Below are 22,273 nucleotides of genomic sequence, written 5' to 3' on the forward strand. Positions count from 1 at the left end.
ATGTTTGTGCGATTTGTAGCTCTTTTTATCGCCGTCGGGGTTAATCACCGCGCTTTCCACGGTCGAACCCCGCCTTTGCGCAGCTACATCGCATCCGAGAACGATACGAGTCAAGATGACGTGCTGTGGATTAATCATCAGGACATCGTACCATCGTTGGAGTCTATCCATCGTTTAGCTGCGTCTAAGGGATTCTGGAATTGACTTTTCGGTGGAGTGGGGAAAACACATTTCCGGGACGATGTTGTTTTTTCGACAATCTTGAGCGTACGTACTTGTCAGCACTATACTGCCAGTGAGCCTCACAGCCGCTATGGATGGCAACCCCCGCTCATACAGATCCTAGATTTTGAGGAATAGATAGTAGAATACAATAACATAATGCATTGATTCATATCCTCATCAAAATCATCACAACCATGTTTGACGAATCATTAAATATTTAAGAGAATCAAATGAAAAAAGTATCACTGTCCAGACGAAGGGGACAGGGAGTTTTTCAACTGTGGTCAAATTATTCTGATAATTATGGAATGTCCATCATGTCTACAATTTATCCAAGGTACGCATAACTGTCGGTTCATGTCTCTCGGCCTAAATGTGGGCAATGAGACCTTGCTGCCTCTGTCTCTTCCAGCCGATGAACTTGACATAATCAGGAGCACCACGATCTCTCTTACACTCTTTGAAAGAGGAGCCATCGGCATCTGCTCTCTTCCATGGAGGATACTCGGCGCCGTCTAGTGCCGGTTCGCCTCTCGTTGCGAGCCCGTCAGGCTGTGAAATCATAGACAAGTCTCTAGACTCAATATGAGAATAACTTGACACGTGGGATTTGATAGACTCACCAGGGCAGCAAGCCCATTGGTACATATCACTGAGATTGCAACCACAGTCAGCTTCAAGATGACTGTTGTTAAGAAATATTCAAAAAATAGTTGATATTTATGGATGAAACTGTCAAGTGTACTAATTTAACATCTGTTTCAATTGGCACAGGGATTTCAGAATTTGTAACTGTAGCTGCCGTGCAGCTGTGCACTCGCATTTGCTTGATGCGTGCTCCATATGTATCGGGACTTGGCTCGTGTCGCCATCTGAGCGAAGTTCCTACTGGTCTTGGGTTACTGCATAGATGACAATAACCTTGTATTTATGGGTAAGATGTCTTAAGTACATGCGGACCTCGACTCAAGTGTATGAGACAATATTAGGGTGGGAGTAAAATATCAAGACAACGGTGAATTAGCTGGTGGCTTAAGGCTCAATCTTCATGTTTCGATACAACGACCTCCTGTCTGACTTTCAATCTCTCTTCGGCGCTGTCTCTCTCTTCGGCGCTGTCGCGAAAATCTTCTTCAGTCGATCGTCCAGCCACTTTACATCGTCGAAGTTTCCTGGGGGCCCTCCGGCCCAATGTCCCCAAATGGACGGGTAGACATCCAGTTCTCCTACACCATCGCTCATGCAAGCAACTTCGTATTCAGAATCTTCCGGTCTGCATAAAATTAGCTTTTCGGCATGATGACTAGGCTAAGCGGGTACTTACGGAAAGTAGAGATCGGTCTTGGAAGGCAGCACCAATGTCTTCGCCTTGATGGCGGCCATCGCCTTCTTGAAGTCACCGTTGTACGGCTCTTGCTTACTCACGTCGCCACTCTGCCAAGTCTGAAGCATGACAAGCAAATTCTCTGGATCCTTGCTCAAAGCCCACTTCTCCCAGAAGGTGACTAGAAACTCTTCGAGATCCTTTGCCTTGTAATGCTCCTTGTACAGCTCATGTCGATAAAACGCTTGAGAGAATCCCCAGCCCGCGTAGCCGCGGCCAAAGGCCTTCAAGCCAACCTCCTTCTCTTCATCAGACCAGATGCGAAGGCTCTTCTTTTGCTCAGCGGTCTCGACGCGTCCCTTTGCACTACCTGCGGAACTGGTTCTTTTGGCAGCCAACAGGGCTGTTTTGACTCCTTCCAAAAAGACCTGGTTATGCAGCGCGGTCTTGGCGGCACCACAAAAGGGGACACAGATGTCCGTGAAGTCGGGATACTGCGTCGCCCATTGGAAAGATTGTGCCGCACCCATGGACCATCCCAATACCGCTCTGATGTGCTTGATCTTCAGTTCTTTCGTGACAAGCTCATACTGGGCTCGGACGTTATCGTAAAAGGTGATGTCGGGGAATGGGCTGACGTCGGAGTTGGAGGGACTGATGGATTGGCCGTTACCGAACAGCGCCGGAATGATGATGAAGTAGTCCTTCGGGTTCAGGGTTTTGTCATCGCCGACCAGCCATTCGTTGTCCGCAATCGCTCCCGAATACCAAGTTGGATACACAACAGCTGGGAGAGAAGGGTCGCCAAAAGTCTTGTAAGCGATCCAGGCACTAGGTAGAACCTCGCCACTCTGAAGCTGGAAATCTCCAAGGGTGTACTTCTTGATCTCAGACATTTTTACGTCGCACCTGTTCAATCAGAGAGACAAATTTCCAATCAAAATCAAACTGATTTATACTCAAGGTGATACTGTTTGCGAAAGAGGGGATTTAGATAGCGCTGGGCTTTTGAGGCGCTGCCTTAGTCAGTGAATCTTATCATGTGCCATCGACGCCAGGCGGTTGAAAACGGAAACCAACGGTTGGCTACCCCAACTTCATCATACCCCTCATCGTTATCATGCACGCTGATGTCAAACTGTCAAGGACGCCCTACCCTATCATCACTGATAAGAAGAGGCGTTATCAGCAATCCGTGGGTGTAGACATTATTCGTAGCGCAACAAGCAGGAGGCGCAATCATTAATCCTGGTAGAGTTGAAATTTTTAATCGACTTCATGCAAAAGCCCGCTAATTGGAATGGTTCGAAACAGTGTATCAATGCCCACTTGGGGCCAGCGAATGGAATCTGAGATCTAGTTGGTACGACGGACCACTGATCGATCCACTACCAATGCTGATGATCGTGAGATGATCGTTTCTAGACTCAATTGCTAGTCGTTCTGCTTGACTTAAACCCTTGAGTGAAGCAACTGACCTTCGTGCTACTGCAAAATACCTAGCTGTCAACTGAAGCGCTAGTTGCTAGGACAACTCCACCCACATTTTCGTTCGCCGAGTGACTCACGCAACGAGCCCGTCTAACAAAAACGTCGACTTCGGCTCGTCAAAGATTGCAAAGTGAATTCACTACACGCTGCTAGAAGAACATCATAGCATTAAGCTTTTAAATCTCCAGAAATTGTAAGTCTGAGTATCTGAGGCAGAGAACGCCACAAGAACCAAAGCTCACGAGTTCCTCTAAACAGTCATCATGTCTTCCGAAAAGCGGTCAGTCGTTGTCGTCTCGTCGAAGAATCCCGTCAAAATCAATGCCGCAAAGCAAGGCTTTGAGTTAGCTCTAGCTGGCGAATTTGAGTTCAAGGGAGTCAGCGTCCCCTCCGGTGTCCCAGACCAACCGCTCTCCGACAAAGAGACGCTCCTGGGAGCTTTGACTCGGGTGCGGAACGCTCAGGAGGTTGAGAAGGATGCAGACTATTGGGTCGGAATTGAAGGAGGCGTCGAAGTCCCGGAGGATGCAAACGGCGCGTATCTAAACTTTGCATGGATCGTGGTTGCGAATCGCGAAGGAAAGATGGGCAAGGCACGCAGTGCAGCCTATTATCTGCCGGAAGAATCAGCCAACTATCTGCGTCAGGGAATGGAACTGGGACATGCCGATGATGCAGTGTTTGGTCACGTCAACTCGAAGCAGACGAGAGGTTCAGTCGGCCTGTTGACTGATGATCTGATTGACCGAACAAAGTACTACACCCATGCTATGATTCTGGCATTGATCCCTTTCAAGAACAGCAAATTGACATTCGTTTAAACCGATTTGGGGAACTTATCAAATGAAGGCGCCGTGGTAGTTGAAATTACATCAAGCTTCTATGATTACGGTCCCAAAACTCAAGCTGTGGAACAGAGTGCATCAGAGTTTTCCATTTGAGAGATCGTATCGTTATCCCACCACGACTGATGACGTTCGTCTTTGTCACTGTTGAGCTGGGTTGTTTCGTAACTCAGGTCTTTGGCTCGGCCGAGCCTGCTTCAGGCGACCCTGAAGGCATCGCACTTGGGAAAACGTTGATTATATCAGGCTTAATTACACAGCTTGCAGCCTTTTGTCTCTTTCTGAATATGACCCTGGTTTCTGACCAATTGGCAAAGAAGAGCAGGTCGCAGGACTACAAGGCCGGGTTGATAGTTGACTCTGCTCCAAGATATTTTCACGTTACATACTGGGTTGCTGGAGCGATGTTGCTGCGCAGTCTTGTTAGAGGTATCGAGTATCTTCAAGGCGATGGAGGGTTCATCATTTCGCACGAAGCCTAAGTCTACGTTCTGGACGGCGTGCAGATGGTATTTGCCGCAGCCGTTTATGTTTTAGTTCACCCTGGACAGCTTCTTCGGGATGCGGCTCGGGTGGAAGGAACAGAAGAGCACCAGGAATTCGCGAGTTATCGCCGAATATCTGCTTGAGAGAGAAACACATGGTTGTAATTCGTAGAATTTGTCAAGATGAGAAATCCGATTGGAGGTATTATGGATGAAAAATGGCTTTATTTGGAAATGCCCCCGATTTCAGAGCCGACTAGCCTGTATGTAGTCTTTCCGGGTTCAAGAAGCCGACTTGACTGGGGTAGGTACAAGCTATAAACTGATCGTGGGCCAGCTTGAAGCTCGAGACTTACTGTTATTTACGTATCTTCGTTCGCGAATGAGCCCTTCTGGTGACTCTGCGATGGTTCTTTGGCCCCGAGATGTGAGCGATGAAGTCTGGTACCGGCAATACTTTTGTCAAGCCGTTGTCTGGTTGATTGCTTCCGTATTAGAGCAAGGATAATGGCGCAGGCATCCTAGACATGCTGTTATGTTAGTATCATGGATGACACTCTCCAATTTAACAGACTCTCCTAGCATTCGGGATATCAGGGGACTCATCCCGATTGGTGATGGCCAAGCTTTCGGCGAACCCACCATTATGCCGCATTCCCGATACCCCAATCTAGGGGATCTACAGCTTCGAATCCATTTATCGATCAGAAAAGGAATCAGAGATAATTTGGTCCAAATTGAAAATCAGTGGCGCTACAGCGCTAGTACATCAATCGCACACCCTTCCGTGCTGCTGAGGAAATGCTTCCTCCCCTGATACAGTACTCCTTTAGCACAGCAACCCGATCGCTCCACAGGTTCCCCGGAAAGGTCGTCTCTCAGAATACGCGGTGCTAGGTAAATATCTTATTGGTCTGGTCGGTACTCCCCATCAGCACGTGCATTGAATGAGAAGTTGAATGATGTGTAATGTTACTTACCTCTGCAACCACGTCGTAGCACATGGCCCATTTCGTATACTGAGGTGTCATTCTTGGGGCATTCTCATCCATTTGAATGCTTTCCCAGTCCGTTGGCTGGCCAGTGAAACCCGTCGCTAAGAGTTTTTGATCTCTAGCTTCTTGCTCCGGACCATCTGGAAGGGTGAACATGGCTATGTTCTGGTGGCCGACATCAAACATCTTCTCAGCGCGTGGCTTTCTGAGGGTCTCCCATTTTCCCAAAATGGCAGACAGATTTTCCCGTTTGTCGAGCCAGCGGAGGGCTGTACTCAGGGTCAAGCCATCCTCTATGCCTTGGCTCACTCCCTGAGCAGTATGCGGCAACATGGCATGCGCAGCATCCCCCAGAAGAATGCAGCTTCCCCCAAATCCCAGCCAAGTTTTCATCTTTGGTGCTGTGGCAATGTGCCACTTGTCAATAGGGTAGCCCCCACGTATCACACACTCGATATAGGCACGCAGCGGCGCACCGAACCCTTTGAACATTTCACGGATCTCTTCGGGGTTGCCGTCCGAATTCCAAGTTCCACCCAAATCCGCGTCTTCGGATGGGAGTCCATAATTCAGATTGCATAGAAGGATGCGAACGGTGCCATGAGCTGTCGGCCGACCGACGCAGTAAAGTCCGGGGCCGAACATGAGATGGTGCGAGCGAACGCCCAGCGGAGCGGCCACTGGGTCTTTCTGTACCCTGCCGATATCAACCTCTGTCTGGAAGATACACTCGGGTGTCATGATAGGACTCATGTCATGTCCAGGAAACATGAGCTCCCGGACGCGTGACTTAATACCGTCGGCACCAATCACCATATCAGCCAAGTACTCGGTGCCATCCTCCGCCATCACTAGAATTTTGTCGTTCTGCTCCTCGATGATTTTAAAGACAGGTTTCTTAAACAGGTATTTGGCTCCAGCGTTGATGGCAGCTTCGTAGGTGATTCGCTGCAGTGATGGCCTGTCGGTAGGCTTGCGGATCGTCCCATCGGGAATTGCCTTTGTTTCCGTGAATGGCGCATCGTCTTTCCATCTCCATAGAAATTCACTGACTGTTTCCACAGCTACCTTGTCCAGAGATTCTGAAACACCGATCAGGTTGAGGCATTTCACGGCGGAGGGCTGGACGATGAGGTTCCCTCCACGAGTTTGGAGTTGCGAGTTGCGTTCGAGGACAGTTACTTGATGCCCGTCAGAAGCCAGAGCGGCCGCCGCCGTATTCCCGGCTGGCCCGGCTCCAACGATAATGATTGTTAACGAAACTTGCGAGGACATGTTGACTCGGTCAGTATTGATGGCTCATGGACGACACCTCAGCAGGTCAACGAGAGTGTTTTCTCCCCAGGATAGACGATATATCAGGCTTCAGAGAGGCCGCAACTAGTAGGTATAAATAATTATATTGCGCGTTGAATATTTGTTGACTACAGAGTTCATCCGAAGGCACGGCTTTCTAATTCGCCGAAGTCCGTTGAGAAAGGTTTGCTAGTGTGATTGAATTATGGGATAGAGTTCTGCTAGGCACGATATCTATTAGTCTCTTCTGACAGGGTACATGGCATGACTTATTACGTGCCTAAATGTTTCTGTAAGACCACCCTAAATTCGCCGAAGTCCCCGCCATAGTCAGGTAGTAGTTACGCGCCTCTGCCTGCGCGCGGTTATTGTGCGTCGTGTCGGCTACCAAAGAACAAGCCTTCATCCGAATCGATGGGGTTGAGTATAAGGTTCCTCTTGTAGTTCATCTGCTGCTGCACAGCTTAGGCAAAGTTTGGTATTGTTTACGATGAGACCTTGGGCCAAGGTTTATCAACCGCGGGGAACTGGAGAATTCCACTGGCAAATCTTAATATTATCAAGAAGGTGATTCTCGTCAAAATTATTGAGCGTGGTGATAAAAAGGTAGCATTGGCTGCACGACGACGGATATGTCAGTTCAACCAACCAACCAATAGCGAATCATACTTGGCAATCGTTCTTGGGAGATTCTTGGGAGCCGTGCATTTCATTGGAGCAAGCCCTACAGTATGCATGGACCGATGGAAGAAAAGGTCGGGCTCATTGAGACACGGGACCATTCGTCAGGAACGAGAGGCATACTGCAGGCAGTGCCATAAACCCCCTGGGTGAGTGAAGGGGATTCAAGGCTGATCCTGCAGATCTGGTGTTTCCCACTTTCTGGACGAAGTGGAGATGGTGGGGGTTTCTCCTGGGCAAGACGTGTTGGCAGCTTCGCTTCCCCATACCCCAGCCGAGTTCCCAGCTAAGAAAGTTTTCTACCACCTCCCGATGAATTTAGGCCATGGGAAGAATCCCTGAAACATCAAAAGACCTGAGATCTGGTAACATTCATGACCACTGACGAGGATAGCTGCGAAATAAAAGCCCTAGTACAGAGCAACGGCGTGATTACGCAATCAAATCTCGCCAAGACGTTCTTCTAGTATCAAGCTATCCAACGACCTCCAAACGGCGTTGTACGATTCAACTTTTTTTTTTCTTTTTAAAATACACGCCAATTGCGCGTCTTTGGAATTTTCTGTTCGGGGCGGGAGAAAGGAATTGAGCCAAACAGGCTCTCAAACCAAGACTGCCAAGCGGGAGGTCCGCATATGTTTGACTTGGAAGTGGAGGGACAAGATATCGTGGATATCAAACCCCCACCACTAGCCAACTAGAGAAATAAGCTTAAACTTGGCCAACGTCATTCATCCATGTCGCCGAGAATAAAAGGTCTTGACATTTCAGCTGACTGCACTCAGTCATTTCTTTCAATGTCTTGGTTCGCCCAGCCTCGGGTTACCCTCTTTGGCAATCCGTACGGGAGAATGCCGCTTCACCGTCGTCTATTCGGACTCGGCGTTGGTTATGATATCCACATCAAGCCGAAATCTCACCACCAACTGGTGACCTGCAAGCAGTTTTTGAGGCTCGTCGGTCGGCCAACTTCTTGTTTGGAGGAGTTCCTAAGGCATTATCTCTTTGGCTTGGCCATTTTTCCTGGGAGCCCAAGAAATGCAGGGTTCCTTTGATCGTCGCTGCTGAGCGGGCAAGAGCCGGAAACTTTTCGCGCCCGTGTGGCTACTCGACCTTTGAAGTCAACCGGAAGGCCGTACTTCGGGCCTTTCTCCGCGGCTGACTAGAAATTCGGACCAACACCGCCAACGCCCAAGAACACCAAGACGCGATTCTGGAGCTATTTGTGGATATTGTTGGTAGACCTCGAGCAGCATGTTCCATTCTGTTTGCGCCTGCTCGCCCACACACATCCTAAATGACCTCAGCCAAGTCATCCTTCATCGGGGACTGTCTCATTGAGCCCCACGATGCTGGTGCAAAGCAACACTCTAGGTGAGAAGTGAGCGAGTACAAGACGCGCATCGTCCCCAAGCCACGTTTTCTCCAAGACCTGCCCAGTCTTGTTGGGATCATCCTTCTTTTCCTCTTTCCCACACCATCGCGGACGTGCATGATCATGGCCGAGAAGCAAGAGAAACAACAACGCTCAGGCGAGAGCGGGAGCCCAAGCCCGTCTTCGTCTGCCGACAGCGGTCGCGTGGTGAACGAGAAGCCCAGGTCTCAGGGAGGCTTTTTTTCCAGGCTTGGCGATCTTCCCGAGTTGAAGTTTCGCGGCAAGCTTCTCGAGGGCCAGACTCTGAACTGGTGCATTGGCTTCATAGCGAGTTGCGGGTTTCTGATGTTCGGCTACGACCAGGGCGTATTGAGCTCCCTCCTCACCCTGGATGATTTTCAGAAGAGTATCGTGTTGATGACTCCACTGGAAAAGTCGAATCCCCTGTGCTGGCTTGATTATCCCGAAAGCACGCAGCGTGATTACAGCCAATGCACTGGAGACCCCAACACACAGGCTGCTGCCGTGGCTGTCTATCAGATCGGATGTTTCCTGGGCGCGCTTCTCATTCTCTTCAAAGGAGAGACGTGGGGTCGCAAGTCTTCTACTTTCTGGGGCAGCGCCATCATGGTCATCAGTACCGTCATGCAAGCCGGCTCTCACGAGTAGTACGTTGTGTCCCTCATCTCCATCGCAGACACGATACTGACATGATGCAAGCATTCTTTTCTCTCTTTCCAGAGTCCTTGGCGGAATTGGAAATGGCATGGTAACCTCAAGTAAGCTTCCTATCTTGACTGGGTCGTCACTAGCATAGCTAACAGGCCTGCAGCAATTCCCACATGGCAATCCGAGTGCGCACGACCTCATCAGCGTGGATTTCTCATCACCCTTTCCGGAGCTCTCATCTCTGGAGGCATTATGATTGCTTACTGGGTGAGTAATCTCTCTATTCCCTTGCAACCTTTCTGATTCTAATCTCGTAATTATCTAGGTTGACTATGGCTTTTACTTCCTTGAGGGATCGATTCGCTGGCGATTTCCGATCGCTTTCCAGTCATTCTTCACTATCATCGTGATGATTGGTCTTCTCTATCTCCCCGATTCACCCCGATGGCTCGCGATGAAGGGCCGCACCGAAGAAGCCCGTGCGGTCACGGCGCGTCTTCTCGGCAAGCCTATTGATCATGAGGATGTCACCACGGAAGTCAAGGCAATCAAGGAGGCACTTGAAGTCCAAAGTCAGGGCGGTGGCTTCCAGTACAAGGAGCTCCTCACTAACGGACCGTCGCAAAACCTTCGTCGAACGCTACTCGGAATCGCCGCGCAATTCTTCCAACAGATTTGCGGTATCAACCTCATCACTTACTACGCTGGCTTCCTTTTTGAGAATTCTCTTGGGTTTGGCCCCGAACTGTCGCGGCTTCTCGCAGCTGCAAACGGCACTGAGTATTTCCTGGCGTCGCTCGTTGCATTGCCCCTCATCGAGAGGACTGGTCGACGGAAGCTCATGCTCTTCGGTGCCTTTGGCATGATGGCATCCATGGCTATCCTGGCGGGTACCGTCTCTACAGGTACTGTCGCAGACAACGGGGCTCCTAACCTCGAGACCCGCTACGGTGTAACGGCCACCGTCTTCCTCTTTGTCTTCAACTCTTTCTTCGCAATTGGTAAGTAATCCATGCAAACATACACAATCTCCTTCGCTCACATATTTGAAGGCTGGCTCGGCATGACCTGGCTGTACCCTGCCGAAATCACCAACCTTCGCATTCGCATCCAAGCCAACGCCCTGTCGACCTGCTCCAACTGGCTTTCCAACTTCCTCATCGTCATGATTACCCCTCCAGCCTTTGCCAACTTGGGATACAAGACATATGTCATGTTTGCCGTCTTCAACGCGGCCATCATTCCGTGCGTCTGGCTATTTTTCCCTGAGCCCAAAGGCCGGAGTCTGGAGGAGTTGGATGTTATCTTTGCCAGCGCGCACGCTGATGGCGCCAACCCTGTCAAGCGTGCGAAGGAAATGCGACACATTGAGGGTAACGAGCTTGAAGGCGAGCTTGACAAGTATTTTGGTTCCAGTGAGCAGGTTGAAGATGCTCGTCCCATGACGCGCCCGATGACTGGGCACAGTCATCACACAAGGCATTGAGTGCCGCATACTGGCAATGCACGGTCTCAATGGCAGTACATGCTATTAGGTAGATCTCTATATAGTTAGCTTCTTGGCCAATTGGAATTGAACTATACGCAAAAACGTTCCTTCCATCCGTCCTTTTGTGAGGTGCATCATGTCAATGTAAGAAATCGAGATGAAAATGCCCGCGGAAGCTTTCATTACCTACGCTTAAGTCAAGACTTTACCATTGATCGACGATAGATTCAAGCCGTTCAAGAACGCAAACGATGGAGCTAGCATTTGGTCATCGTATTGAGACTGTATAACTTTTGCATTGTGACTAAGAAAGAAAGCATGTGGATGCGAAAACTGAAATTCTCTCATTTAGTCTGAACAGTAAATAAAGGCAATGTTCTTCGTCCAGCCAAAACAACTGCTTTGTTGGTTCAAACTTGCTCAATAACATTGTGATGTCGAGTACAAAGGGCTCAAGTCCTTTGGTGTCTCTGTGGTCCCCTTTCGAATCGCCGTCACAGTGTCTCTTGTGTGGATGAGGCGCAGGGATTCGAACAATGCCTTCTTCTTCTGCCTTAGTCGATAATGAAGCCAGTTGTTCATGCAAGACAGAGAAGGCAATATCCTCATTGTGCTTCGCAGTCACTATAAGAGTAGTCTTATGGTATTGACTCGAGACAAGTCCAGCAAATCGTGCCAGTACAGAAAACCCACAGTAGCAACAAACAATATCACACAACATTCAGCAACATTCAGCAATCTTTCGTCTCAGAACTTCGATACGATTTACGTCTTATCATCAGGCAAACCGAAGCTCACAACATGCCAGGATACAATATCAAACTAGAGGTGGAGGATGACAACATTCGGATGGAAGATATTGAAGAACAGCCCCGAAGCTTTCTCAGAGCCATCCTCTCCTCCATCGCGAACATCCCTATGGTATCTATTGAATTCATCCGAAACAACCCTCACTTCATTCTGTTTCTAATCTGCGTTACGTGTAACGTATGGTACTTCTGGGATACGATAATCTACTACAGCGAATTACTCGAGAATGTTGACCGCGATACTTGGATTGCCGCATTTTTCTGGATTTTCACCGCACGGTACTACCGTTTCGCGATCGGCTTCTGCGGATATCACTTTTACAGACCCTCGCCCATGCAGTCGCGAGAGCTCTGGACATCCAGGGATGTCACGGTCATCCTCCCCACCATCGATCCCGACAACCCCAAGTTCGCCGAGTGCATGCTCTCAATTCTGGAGAACAGGCCGGCCGCAATCCTTGTCGTTACCGTCGGAGCCGCCATGCGCCAGCGGTGTGACGACTTCCTCGAACACTTCCGTCAAGCGTACCCAATGACGCAAACCGGCGTCAGCGCGATCCCGCACCCCTCTAAGCGCCGGCAAGTCGCTCATGCCGTACCCAAAGTCGAAACAGAATTCACAATCCTCGCCGACGACCACGTCTTCTGGCCCAGTAAGGATTTCATCCCCCACTCTCTCGCGCCCTTTGAGAGCCCAACCATGGGTGTGGTGGCCACCTACAAGTGCGTCCGGCGTACAAGTCCTGGTAAGTTCTGGAGCATGTCTTCAATCATTAACTTCATCGGCTGTCTCTACCTCGAGCGCCACAACTACGAGCTCAGGGCCTCCAACGGCATGGACGGCGGAGTCTTTGTGGTCTCTGGCCGCACCGCCATCTACCGCAGCAGGTTTCTTAAAGCCGACGGCTTGATGCATCGGTTCTGTAACGAGAAATTCTTCTTTGGTCTTTTCGGCGGTAAGGAAGGCCTCGGGCCGGATGACGACAACTTCCTCACCCGCGAAGCTTACAAGCACGACTGGGACATCAAGTTCCAGCAGACGGACGAATGCACCATCTGGACCACGATCGGCGACGAGTCGCTCAGCAAATTCCGTGGTCAACTCATCCGCTGGGCCAGGACCACGTTCCGGAGCAACCCGTGCATGATGCTGGAAAGCAACAGGGTTCTCATCAAGCGCATGCCGTGGTCATTCTTCACTGTCTACCTGACTGGCCTTATTAACTTCGCGCTGTTGTGGGATGGCTTGCTGATGTTTACCTACTACAGCGCATTGGGCGCTGACGAGTTTCTAACCACCGAAATGCGGAAGCTCCTCTGCTTTATGCTCTTTACCAAGGTATGGAAAATCGTACCCCATTTTCTGCGGTATCCTTCAGATCTGCTGCTCCTGCCTTACCAGATCCTCTTCGGGTACGTTCACTCATTCATCAAGTTTTGGGCTTTGATTACATTCTGGGACTGCGCATGGCTGGGCCGTAATTTGGACGCGGTCGACGACGAGGCTGAGCACTCAAGGATGCCCCTGAATATGGATTTCAGTTGGGGAGAAGTACGTCCCAACAGACCAAGCTATGGATATCACTACTAGATTCGGTGTTTATCTATTTTTATCAGGTATTTTGTTTTCGTTTCGTTACGGTGTTATGGGATTTATCTGATTGCGGTCGTTGCGCTTCTGGTTTTGTCTGGCGTTTTACCCCAATTATGTCACGATGTATAAATAGTTGAACCCATATCAGCTCGAATCCCGCACTCTATTACGTTATTTCCTGTTCCCTATGAAAGGTAGCTTGTATGTCTTTCTACGCCTCTACTAGCCTATTTAGGGCTTGTGTAGTTGTTTACATAGTCTCCACCAACGTGTAGCAATGAGACTACGGGAAGAAATAGGAAAGAACAGACGGCTACCAAGTTGATTTCATAGGTATCTGTGGGATCAATACAAAAGCAGGTACGTACCCATGTGTATTAGTCTTGGAAGCTGTATCCTATTATCTCTAGAATTGCTGTGATCTGGTATCTTTTGCATTATCTACTCCTTTCTCTCAGTGCCGTCCAGCGTAAAGCTCGTGAACATGATGGCCTCCGTCCATCTCGGGAAGTCTCTGAGAAGTATTGTCAGCCTCGATTGGTCCCGCTGACATGGTATCCGTCTTCAACCCCGTGTATTGGTATTGGGAATAAGCAGGGCTGTCAAAGGTCTCGCCTCCTTTGTCGGGTTGTCCAAGTTTCCTCTTCCTTAGTGCCCTCCATACGAACCAACCGATCATGGACACAACGAGGATGGTTCCCAGCGTTGCGCCAACGGCTATCCCAGCGACGGCCCCCGTGCCAAGTGACTGTGAAGATGTCTCGGTCGCGGCAGGAGAGCTTGAGGGAGCCGAAGCCTGGCTCTGGCTCGAAGACGTGGGGCTCGAAGCCGCTGCTGTGGTTGTCGAGGCTTCTGTGATGTTGAAATAATGCGACGTAGCAGTTATCGCCCCCGACCCGGAACTGTACAGTGCCAGGTAAAAGACAGGCAGAGATAGATCGGCGTCGTCGGGGAAGCCATCATAGCTGACCTCCCATGTGTAGTCCAGAGAACTATAATTCTCTACAAATTTGGGAAAAGACAGCCGTTAGCGATGCATTCGCAAGGTCCCCATGTTGTCGGGAACATACGTAGAATCCGGGCCGAAGACCGATCTCCGGTGGTACTGTCCGCCTTATTGTTCCAAATCCAGATGTCGTTCAGGGGATCTGACTCCCACACGAATCTCACTCTTTCACCAAGAGTGTAAATCGGATTGTCGCTGTAGTCGTTCGTAGGCCCCGGGCCGGGCGGTCGGCGGAATACATCTTCGGCGATTGCAAAAGAGGCAATTATCAGACTGAACAACAGCCCTGTCAGGTAAGACATTGTCTCACTCCTAGGAACATAGCCTCATCCCCGGAGACCGTTAGAAAAGCAAGATTTGCACACCTGCTCAAGGCACCAGCTATGCCAGAGAAGGCGTATGTCTAGGAGCGAAGGAATCCAACGAGGGCACTTCAACATAAGTAGGTTGGGGCTTTTTATCACCCATCATCCCTGCTTCCACAGCCTGACTTGGCCCCTCTGTTGGCCCTGTTGGGTCTCCTTCTTGGGAATCTGACACTTGATTAAGGATCCATTGTCCCATTCACCATCCAACCAGATCCAAACGTGCTCTTACCAAGGAAGCGGCACAGCGCCAGCAAGCCGCAAGGACCAACAGCACCAACGACAAACAACACCAAGAAATCTGCCTAGCCGCCGAGAAACAGTGCACGTACCCATCCGACCCCCGGCCCCGTCCCGATCAGCAATTGGCTCGTTGCCCGTGGGCGGGGCCGATGACCGCCCCGGCTGCCTGCGAAGGATTCCGAAGCCTACTGCGGCATGCATGCAGGGGCGCGGTCGTCATTTAGTTCGGTACACAGCCCCAAAGTAGTCCCTGTTACCTTGTCTGGGTATGTCACGGTGTAAGTACTAACATCTAGACTTCTGAGACCATACGTCTTACCGTTCCTTCATGGCTACGTACCGGCCTTACACTGCTGCAATTCTCCCAATTTAGGATCCTTTAAGGCGACCAGCCACAGTCTCGAACGACTCATCCTCAACCTCCAACCTATCAGCTCCTCCAAATATGAGGCTGATGATAGACTACCGCGACCGGCTGTTGCAGATCATGGGCGAACTACAATGTGTCCAGTGTAGTCCTCAGGCGTCGTGGCACTTGTCTGTCACGATATAAGTCCAAGATAAAACCCAACTTTAAGTCGGGGTTCGACATCACATATCGAACAACAACACCCACAATCATAGCAAACCACCGAAACACATAGGATACAAATTTCCAGCCACGATCATGGCTTCCGAAGCAACCAACATCGTCCTCCGCAAGATCACAATCTTCGCCTTCCCGCCAGCCTTCATCATCCTCCTCATCCACGGCATCATCTCCAACTGCGCCTTCCCGGCCCTCGGCATCCTGCCCCTCGCCGCCTCCGCGATCCTCGGCCTCTTCATCATCCGCCGCGACCTCATCGCCGCCCTCGGCTCCCCGATCCAAGCCCTCACGCCGTCAAACATCTTCTTTGCTGACGTCACACTCGGCATCTTCCACTTGGTCTTCCTCTTCATCAGCTGGGCGCTCATCAGGGAGCCGTGGGACAGGGGCCAGGTTGTTCTCGGCACATATGGAACCGTGCCTTTGATGCTTGATACGTGAGTTTTCTTCCCCTTTCTCTCCCTGCCGAGTATGGTTGCAGTCTGAAGCTGACGGATTTTCTGAAAACTAGGGCTATTCACCTTTATGTTCTTCTCCCGCAGATTGGGCATATGCTCGTCAGCCGTCGGTGCGACTGCCCTCACTGCCAAAGTGTGAGCAAGACGAGCTACTTCACGACGGGCGTGTCGGAGTACACTCCTCTCAGTGACGGTGACACGGAGCCTGAGGTCCTCGAGAGGGATCTTGAAGCGGGTCACTGAAATGGTCACCAAGTTAAAATTCCAAGCGCAATTGAGTACTGGAGTACAACAGACTGCTAGGTTTGCAAATTCTTTAGTCACTCCTTGGGAATATCATTAGAAAGCCCATTAGCATACATCGTAGATATCCCCTAAAACGCACAACATACACTCATTGGACATTCGTAAATACGAGCAAAAGCATCTCGCGGAACAAATCAGTAATCAGTCCCCGTCCAAATCGTCTGATAATCAGGACACCTGTCGAGCTCTTCATGACGGCAACTCCCGCCTTCGTGCCGGAACAGAACGCCACGAGAAATAGCAAACCATGCCCAAACAGTCTTGGTCCTCCTTGCGAGACAATGCTGACTCATTCAAAGACATCATCTCCTGAGAAGGACAACATCCGCGTTCCGGAAGCACCACCCCCCCCCCCCCCGCAAACGTACGTCCGGCATGATGCCCGCCTCACCCCAAGGTGGCCAGAGCTCCCTTGTTTGCCGCCTCACCCAACCAAGTCCTCTTCACAAGCCAAAGAAAGAGAGGCAGAGCTCTCGCAACCTTTTTCGTCCCATCTTCCAAGCACCCCACGCTTCCAATGCATGCGGGGGCATCATCCAATCAAGTAAACGTGCTTTGCTGTTTGCTAATGCGGGTGTAGCCATTGAGTTTCGCACGACATCGTTTCATTCGTCCCCATTCATCTTGGGAAGGCGTATGCAAAACCCGTCCTCTCCCTTGCCTGTCTTGTCTTCCCGGCCCCTCCCCCCATGTCCAGCTGGGTGTCTAGCAGATTAACGAAACATCTACCCCGGTCTCACAGCACGAGGGAAACATCTCGTTATTTACCTTTTCAACATCCCTGACGGCCGGCGTCTTGTCCAGGTGTGATATCAAAACCCAAACTGATCAGACGGAACGAAGGCACGTTCGCCGTGAGCCGCCCTTCCGCACTGCCGCCGGGATATCGACAGTCCGGCAAACCAGCAGTTTATCAAACGCTCGCGTCCCACTTCAGCCGGGGAGCTTTGTGGTGGTGAACCATCCAGCAGCGGGTGTTTCCTTGAATTTCCATCGCAGAGTATTTCTCACAGCATCACATTAGACCTCCCCTTTCGACGTCTCCAGCAGTCCGTCTGCTCTCTACCTGCTCAGCCGCCAACACCAATAAGCTCCCGTCGAGCATCGACGACACGCCCAAGATGTACTTCACCAACCCCGTGGCAAGCTTCCTCACGACCCTCCTCGCCTTCTTCGCCGTCCTCGCCTTGATCCACATCGCCCTGACGACAGTCTACGTAAGTCCTCCCGCCAAACCCCTATCCAAAAAGCTTCGGCAACAGGAATCCTTCTAACGATATCGTCTAAAAGCTAATCTACACCTTCTTCCACTCGCCAATCCGCCACATCCCCGGCCCGCGCTACACCCTCATCACGCACTACCCGCTCAAATACCACATCCTGACCGGCCGCCGCATGTACCACATCCACGCCCTGCACGCCCGCTACGGCCCCATCGTGCGCATCTCCCCGTCCGAGGTCGCCGTCGCCTCCCCCGAGGGCTTCGCCGCCATCCACCGCATCGGAAGCGGCTTCCTCAAGTCCGCCTGGTACGAGGAGTCCACCCGCCCCGACGGCGGCGAGTCCAGCATCTTCGCCATGTCCGACCCGCGCCAGCACGCCCAGCGCCGCCGCCTGCTCGCGCGTGTGTTCACGAAGCAGTCCCTCCGCGCGGACTGGGAGGTCGTCGTGCGGGAAAAGGTCGAGCGCGCGGTCGACAGGATACAGACGGAGGCGGCGGGCGGCGGGCGGTCGGACGTGTTGAAGTGGTGGACCATGATGACAACGGATACGATTGCGCACCTGGCGTTTGGGGAGTCGTTCAACATGTTGGAAATCGGAGAGGTAAGCTTCATCGTTGCCCCTTCCCGTCATATTCCCCCAACGGTGCTTGCCCAGCTGCTAACATCAACCCTTAAGAAAAACGACTACGTGAAAGCCCTCGAGCTAATCTCCATCCAAAACACGATGCGCTACGAGCTCCCCCTCCTGCACTTCCTCCAACGCCTCGTCCCCTTCAAATCCCGGCAGGGCCAGCCGGACGCGCAGCACGTGCTCAAGGTCTACGGCAAAAAGGCGGTCGCCAACGTCCGCAAGCACAGCGGCGACCGGCCGAACCTCTTCGGGCGCATGATCGAGGCGAGCGAGGCCGGCGAGAAGCAGTGGCTGACGGAGGAGGTCGTCGAGTCCGAGGCCAAGAGCATGATCATCGGCGGCTCCGACACCACCTCGGTCACGCTCACGTACCTCGTGTGGGCCGTCCTCAAGCGCCCGGAGCTGCGCGCGCGGCTCGAGGAGGAGGTGGACGCCGTGGGCACCGGGTTCGACGACGCGGTGCTCGAGAAGCTGCCGCTGCTGAACGCGGTCATCGACGAGACGCTGAGGCTGTACGGGGCGGCGCCCGGGCAGCTGCAGAGAGTGGTCCCGCCCAAGGGAATCACAATCGGGGGGTATTATATTCCTAATGACTTCACGGTCGAGACGCAGGCGTACACGCTGCATCGGGACCCGGAGGTCTGGCCTGACCCGTACCGGTGAGTATCACGAGTCCACTAGTACTCGGTCTGGGTGCGTGCTAACGATGATGGACAAAACAGCTTCGATGAGACGAGGTTCTTAGATCACAAGAAGCTCACACCGCAGCAGAAGCTCCTCTTCTCACCTTTCGGAGCGGGGTCCCGGATATGCTTGGGCATTGAACTGGCGAGGATGGAGATGCGCCTGGCCACGACGGTCCTCTTCAGGAGGTGTAAGGGGCTGAGACTCGCGCCGGGCACCAACGACGAGACCATGGAGATGGAGAACTTTTTCATGATCAACCCGCGCGGGCACAAGTGTGAGGTGACGATGCCGTGAGAGTCGTTGACGGCCGAGCTCGGATCCGGATCCGGAGTCTTCGGGGCCGTGCATGGGGCAAAGGGCGGGCCGAGATGTGTGCAAGGAGTCAGTGACATCGGCCTTTGCAGCTGCTGTCTAAAAAGATCCATAGACTCTCCACAAACGGCGATAGAAGTGACGCAAATCACGATCCCGAAAGAACCGATGTCCCGCGGCTAGTTGAGTGTTACTGAGTGATGAGATGACTCCTCACTCGCACGTCTTGCCATCGTGGCCAGGTCCTTGGTAAACGCACGTGGGGGGCAATGAACCGCAGACCCACCATAGCTTTACTCGGTAGTATTAAAAATAAATAAAAAAATAAAAAAAAAATTAGCGTGATGAGCTCACGGAATTCTCAAAAGATTTTCAGATGAACGACTCATGCATCGCCTCCGTTGATCCCAGAGGTGGGGGTATGAACCACGGGCGCGAACGGCTTTTGGAACCTCTGGACCGCGCCCTACAAAGCACCGCGGTCACAGTCAAAAGGACACTAAACATCCGTCTGCCCAAGTGCCCATCCCCGGACCCACCGCCGCGGCCACTTGGAAAGAATTTTTACGTACCTGTAATTCAGACCGGTCCATCAATTTCAGCTGGCTGCGAGACCGGAGAAGTGGGAGAAGCAATCCCAGATGTTCTGCCAGCGCATACGATGCGTTTGTGAATGGAGCTGTTGAAGCCGTATGGGCTGCCAGATGGCTCTCAAACTCCGCCAAGACCACGTAGGGCTGCCAGACCGAACGCAGACCGAGACTGCAGCGCGGCCAGCTTCGGTGAGAAAAGGGGCTATCTCGAGACCTCAAAACCTTCAAAACGCACTCAAAGTCACTTCTCGCCCCCCGCGACCCCACCGGTGCCAGGAACGCCCCGCGACCAGGACGATGATGCCATCGCGTAGCCTCCGGTTTCGCCATGGGGGACTTTGAAAAATTTCATGGCCCAAATGTAGTATTTGATCAGATTCCGATCCTAGCCCCTTGGCTATCTCGTCTTGCCGTTCCCTCGCACGTCGCATTCAACCCTGGAGACTCTGACCAGCTTGAAGAAGTAACCCTTCTTGTCTTCCAGCCATGACCGCGTACGAGTCCGACAGGCGCGCCCAGTCCATCGGGCCCGCCGCGGAAGACGACGCCGTCCGCGACGTCGAAAAGTCCGGCGCCGACGACCACCATGACGACAAGGCCGCCATCCTCGAGCCCCAGCTCAACGTCGGCGGCCACGGCCGCACCCAGCGCCGCCTGCGCGACTACCAGGTCACCATGATCGGCTTCTGCTCCGGCATTGGCACCGGCCTGTTCATCGGAACCGGCTCCGCCTACGCCAACGCCGGCCCCGCCGGCCTGCTGCTCGCCTACATCGTCGTCGGCGCGGTCCTGTGGTGCGTGATGCAGAGTATCGGAGAGTTGGCGACTTTGGTATGTTGTTGTTCTTCTTCGCGAGAGCTTCCCAGTTTCTCAATATCTAACCACAACCACTTACAGATCCCAACCGCCGGCTCCTTCCCCCACTGGGCCACCCGCTTCATCGACCCCTCCGTCGGCTTCTCCCTCGCAATCTCCTACGGCTACTGCTACACCATCGCCATCGCCTCCGAGGCCTCCGCCGCCGCCATCCTCGTCGGCTACTGGACCGACATCACCCCCGCCGTCGTCATCACCGTCTCCCTCGTCCTCATCCTCGCCTGCAACCTGCTCAGCGTCCGCTGGTACGGCGAGACCGAGGTCGCCGGCGGCACCATCAAGGTGCTGTGCTTCATCGGCCTCGTCTTCACCTCCATCATCATCACCGCCGGCGGCGGGCCCAACCACGAGGCCATCGGCTTCCGCTACTGGCACAACCCCGGCGCCTGGGTCGACTACAACGGCATCAGCGGCTCAACCGGCCACTTCCTCGGCTTCGTCGCGGCGTTCATCAATGCCTCGTTCTCGTTCATTGGGTAAGTTGAAGCAGTGTTGAATTCCCTTTCGCAGAGAGACAAGAAGCACGGTGCGGCCCGGCCGGTTCCGGTTCGTGCGCAAGCTGTTGGTGAATGGCTGACAGCTGGCCCCTGTGTTATTGCAAAACACCATGGACGATGCTCCATGATCACCATCATCAATACCACACTTTTGCTTCACTTTTGGCCATCAGAAATGAAAGAAATGAGGGCTGACAAAAAGTCGTAGAATTGAGACCGTGGTGGTTACAGCTGCCGAATCCGTCAACCCCCACAAGGCGATCCCCAACGCCGCGCGCCGCGTCACCATGCGCATCGGCTTCTTCTACATCTTCGGCGCCCTGCTCATCGGCCTCATCGTCGACCCCCGCGAGCCCGGCCTCGTCTCCGGCTCCGGCAACGCCAACAGCTCGCCGTGGGTCATCGCCATCCGCCAGGCCGGCATCAACATCCTGCCCTCCATCGTCAACGCCTGCATCCTCGTCTCCGCCTGGTCCGCCGGCAACTCCTACTGCTGGGTCGGCTCCCGCATGATCGTCGCCATGACCACCGATAGACAACTCCCTCAAATCTTTGGCGTCACGAACAAGCAGGGTGTGCCCTACGTGGCCGTCATCACCGCCTGGCTGTTTGGTCCTTTGGCCTATCTGAGTAAGTTGATACTGGGGGACAAACCCCCTAACTTCCGTCTCAACACAGAAACTAACCGAGCCCCGCAGGTCTTGGATCGGGAGGTGCCGCTGACGCCTTCAACTGGCTCCTCAGTCTGAGCACCATCGCCGGCCTCATCGCCTGGGCGACCCTCTGCTTCTGCTACATCCGCTTCCACCGTGCCATGAAGGTCCAGGGCGTCAGCCGCGACACCCTGCCGTGGAAGGCGCCCTTCCAGCCCTACGCCGCCTGGTTCGGCTTCGTCGGTTCCACCGTCATCACCTTCGTCGCCGGTTTCTCCGTCTTTCTCAAGGGCAACTGGTCCACCGCGGACTTTGTCTCTTCCTACATTGGAATCCCCATCTTCATCGTGCCCATCATCGGCTGGAAGCTTTACCACCGCACCAAGGTTTGTCTCCGTCCTTATCAAGACATCTATGGTCAAGTTGCTAACATGAGCAGTTTGTTCGCGCCCACGAGATCGACCTATGGTCAGGCCGTCTTCACGAGTCAGAGTACGTCCCTGAGAAGCCAAAGCCAGAAAACTTCCGCGAGCGCGTCAGCCAGTGGTTCTCATGA

At 52.6% G+C, this 22,273-nt stretch overlaps 8 protein-coding genes across 8 annotated transcripts; 5 read left to right on the forward strand and 3 right to left on the reverse strand.

The window, feature by feature from the left end:
- Nucleotides 1-1,305: 1,305 nt before the first annotated feature.
- On the reverse strand, nt 1,306-2,445 carry metXA (Homoserine O-acetyltransferase; the record flags this gene model as incomplete). The annotated part of the gene is made up of 2 exons (XM_032020264.1): nt 1,306-1,498; nt 1,550-2,445. 2 exons carry the CDS (start codon nt 2,443-2,445, stop codon nt 1,306-1,308), a joined length of 1,089 nt encoding a protein of 362 aa, XP_031882584.1.
- Nucleotides 2,446-4,891: 2,446 nt separating this feature from the next.
- Nucleotides 4,892-6,640, reverse strand: OpS4-5 (FAD-dependent monooxygenase OpS4; the record flags this gene model as incomplete). The annotated part of the gene is made up of 2 exons (XM_066153484.1): nt 4,892-4,900; nt 5,351-6,640. 2 exons carry the CDS (start codon nt 6,638-6,640, stop codon nt 4,892-4,894), a joined length of 1,299 nt encoding a protein of 432 aa, XP_066007241.1.
- A 2,200-nt stretch (nt 6,641-8,840) lies between these two features.
- On the forward strand, nt 8,841-10,872 carry STL1-5 (Sugar transporter STL1; the record flags this gene model as incomplete). The annotated part of the gene is made up of 5 exons (XM_032020261.1): nt 8,841-9,385; nt 9,438-9,496; nt 9,550-9,653; nt 9,712-10,387; nt 10,439-10,872. The coding sequence occupies 5 exons, from the start codon at nt 8,841-8,843 to the stop codon at nt 10,870-10,872; spliced, it is 1,818 nt and encodes a 605-aa protein (XP_031882586.1).
- Nucleotides 10,873-11,676: 804 nt separating this feature from the next.
- On the forward strand, nt 11,677-13,275 carry CGGC5_v016219 (uncharacterized protein; the record flags this gene model as incomplete). Its single annotated transcript, XM_032020260.1, has 1 exon — nt 11,677-13,275. One exon carries the CDS (start codon nt 11,677-11,679, stop codon nt 13,273-13,275), a length of 1,599 nt encoding a protein of 532 aa, XP_031882566.1.
- A 457-nt stretch (nt 13,276-13,732) lies between these two features.
- CGGC5_v016220 (uncharacterized protein) lies at nt 13,733-14,586 on the reverse strand (the record flags this gene model as incomplete). The annotated part of the gene is made up of 4 exons (XM_066153485.1): nt 13,733-13,792; nt 13,947-14,130; nt 14,187-14,280; nt 14,349-14,586. The coding sequence occupies 4 exons, from the start codon at nt 14,584-14,586 to the stop codon at nt 13,733-13,735; spliced, it is 576 nt and encodes a 191-aa protein (XP_066007135.1).
- Nucleotides 14,587-15,559: 973 nt separating this feature from the next.
- CGGC5_v016221 (uncharacterized protein) lies at nt 15,560-16,182 on the forward strand (the record flags this gene model as incomplete). Its single annotated transcript, XM_032020259.1, has 2 exons — nt 15,560-15,918; nt 15,993-16,182. The coding sequence occupies 2 exons, from the start codon at nt 15,560-15,562 to the stop codon at nt 16,180-16,182; spliced, it is 549 nt and encodes a 182-aa protein (XP_031882540.1).
- Nucleotides 16,183-17,366: 1,184 nt separating this feature from the next.
- Nucleotides 17,367-19,080, forward strand: stcB-2 (putative sterigmatocystin biosynthesis P450 monooxygenase STCB; the record flags this gene model as incomplete). The annotated part of the gene is made up of 4 exons (XM_032020257.1): nt 17,367-17,462; nt 17,536-18,069; nt 18,145-18,758; nt 18,822-19,080. The coding sequence occupies 4 exons, from the start codon at nt 17,367-17,369 to the stop codon at nt 19,078-19,080; spliced, it is 1,503 nt and encodes a 500-aa protein (XP_031882595.1).
- Nucleotides 19,081-20,041: 961 nt separating this feature from the next.
- Nucleotides 20,042-22,273, forward strand: PUT4-2-1 (Proline-specific permease; the record flags this gene model as incomplete). The annotated part of the gene is made up of 6 exons (XM_032020256.2): nt 20,042-20,052; nt 20,153-20,522; nt 20,589-21,043; nt 21,273-21,694; nt 21,763-22,103; nt 22,157-22,273. The coding sequence occupies 6 exons, from the start codon at nt 20,042-20,044 to the stop codon at nt 22,271-22,273; spliced, it is 1,716 nt and encodes a 571-aa protein (XP_031882596.2).

The sequence above is a fragment of the Colletotrichum fructicola genome, assembly GCF_000319635.2.
Source record: "Colletotrichum fructicola Nara gc5 chromosome Unknown KSG_Nara_v1_contig10, whole genome shotgun sequence".
NCBI classification, from domain to species: Eukaryota; Fungi; Ascomycota; class Sordariomycetes; order Glomerellales; family Glomerellaceae; genus Colletotrichum; species Colletotrichum fructicola.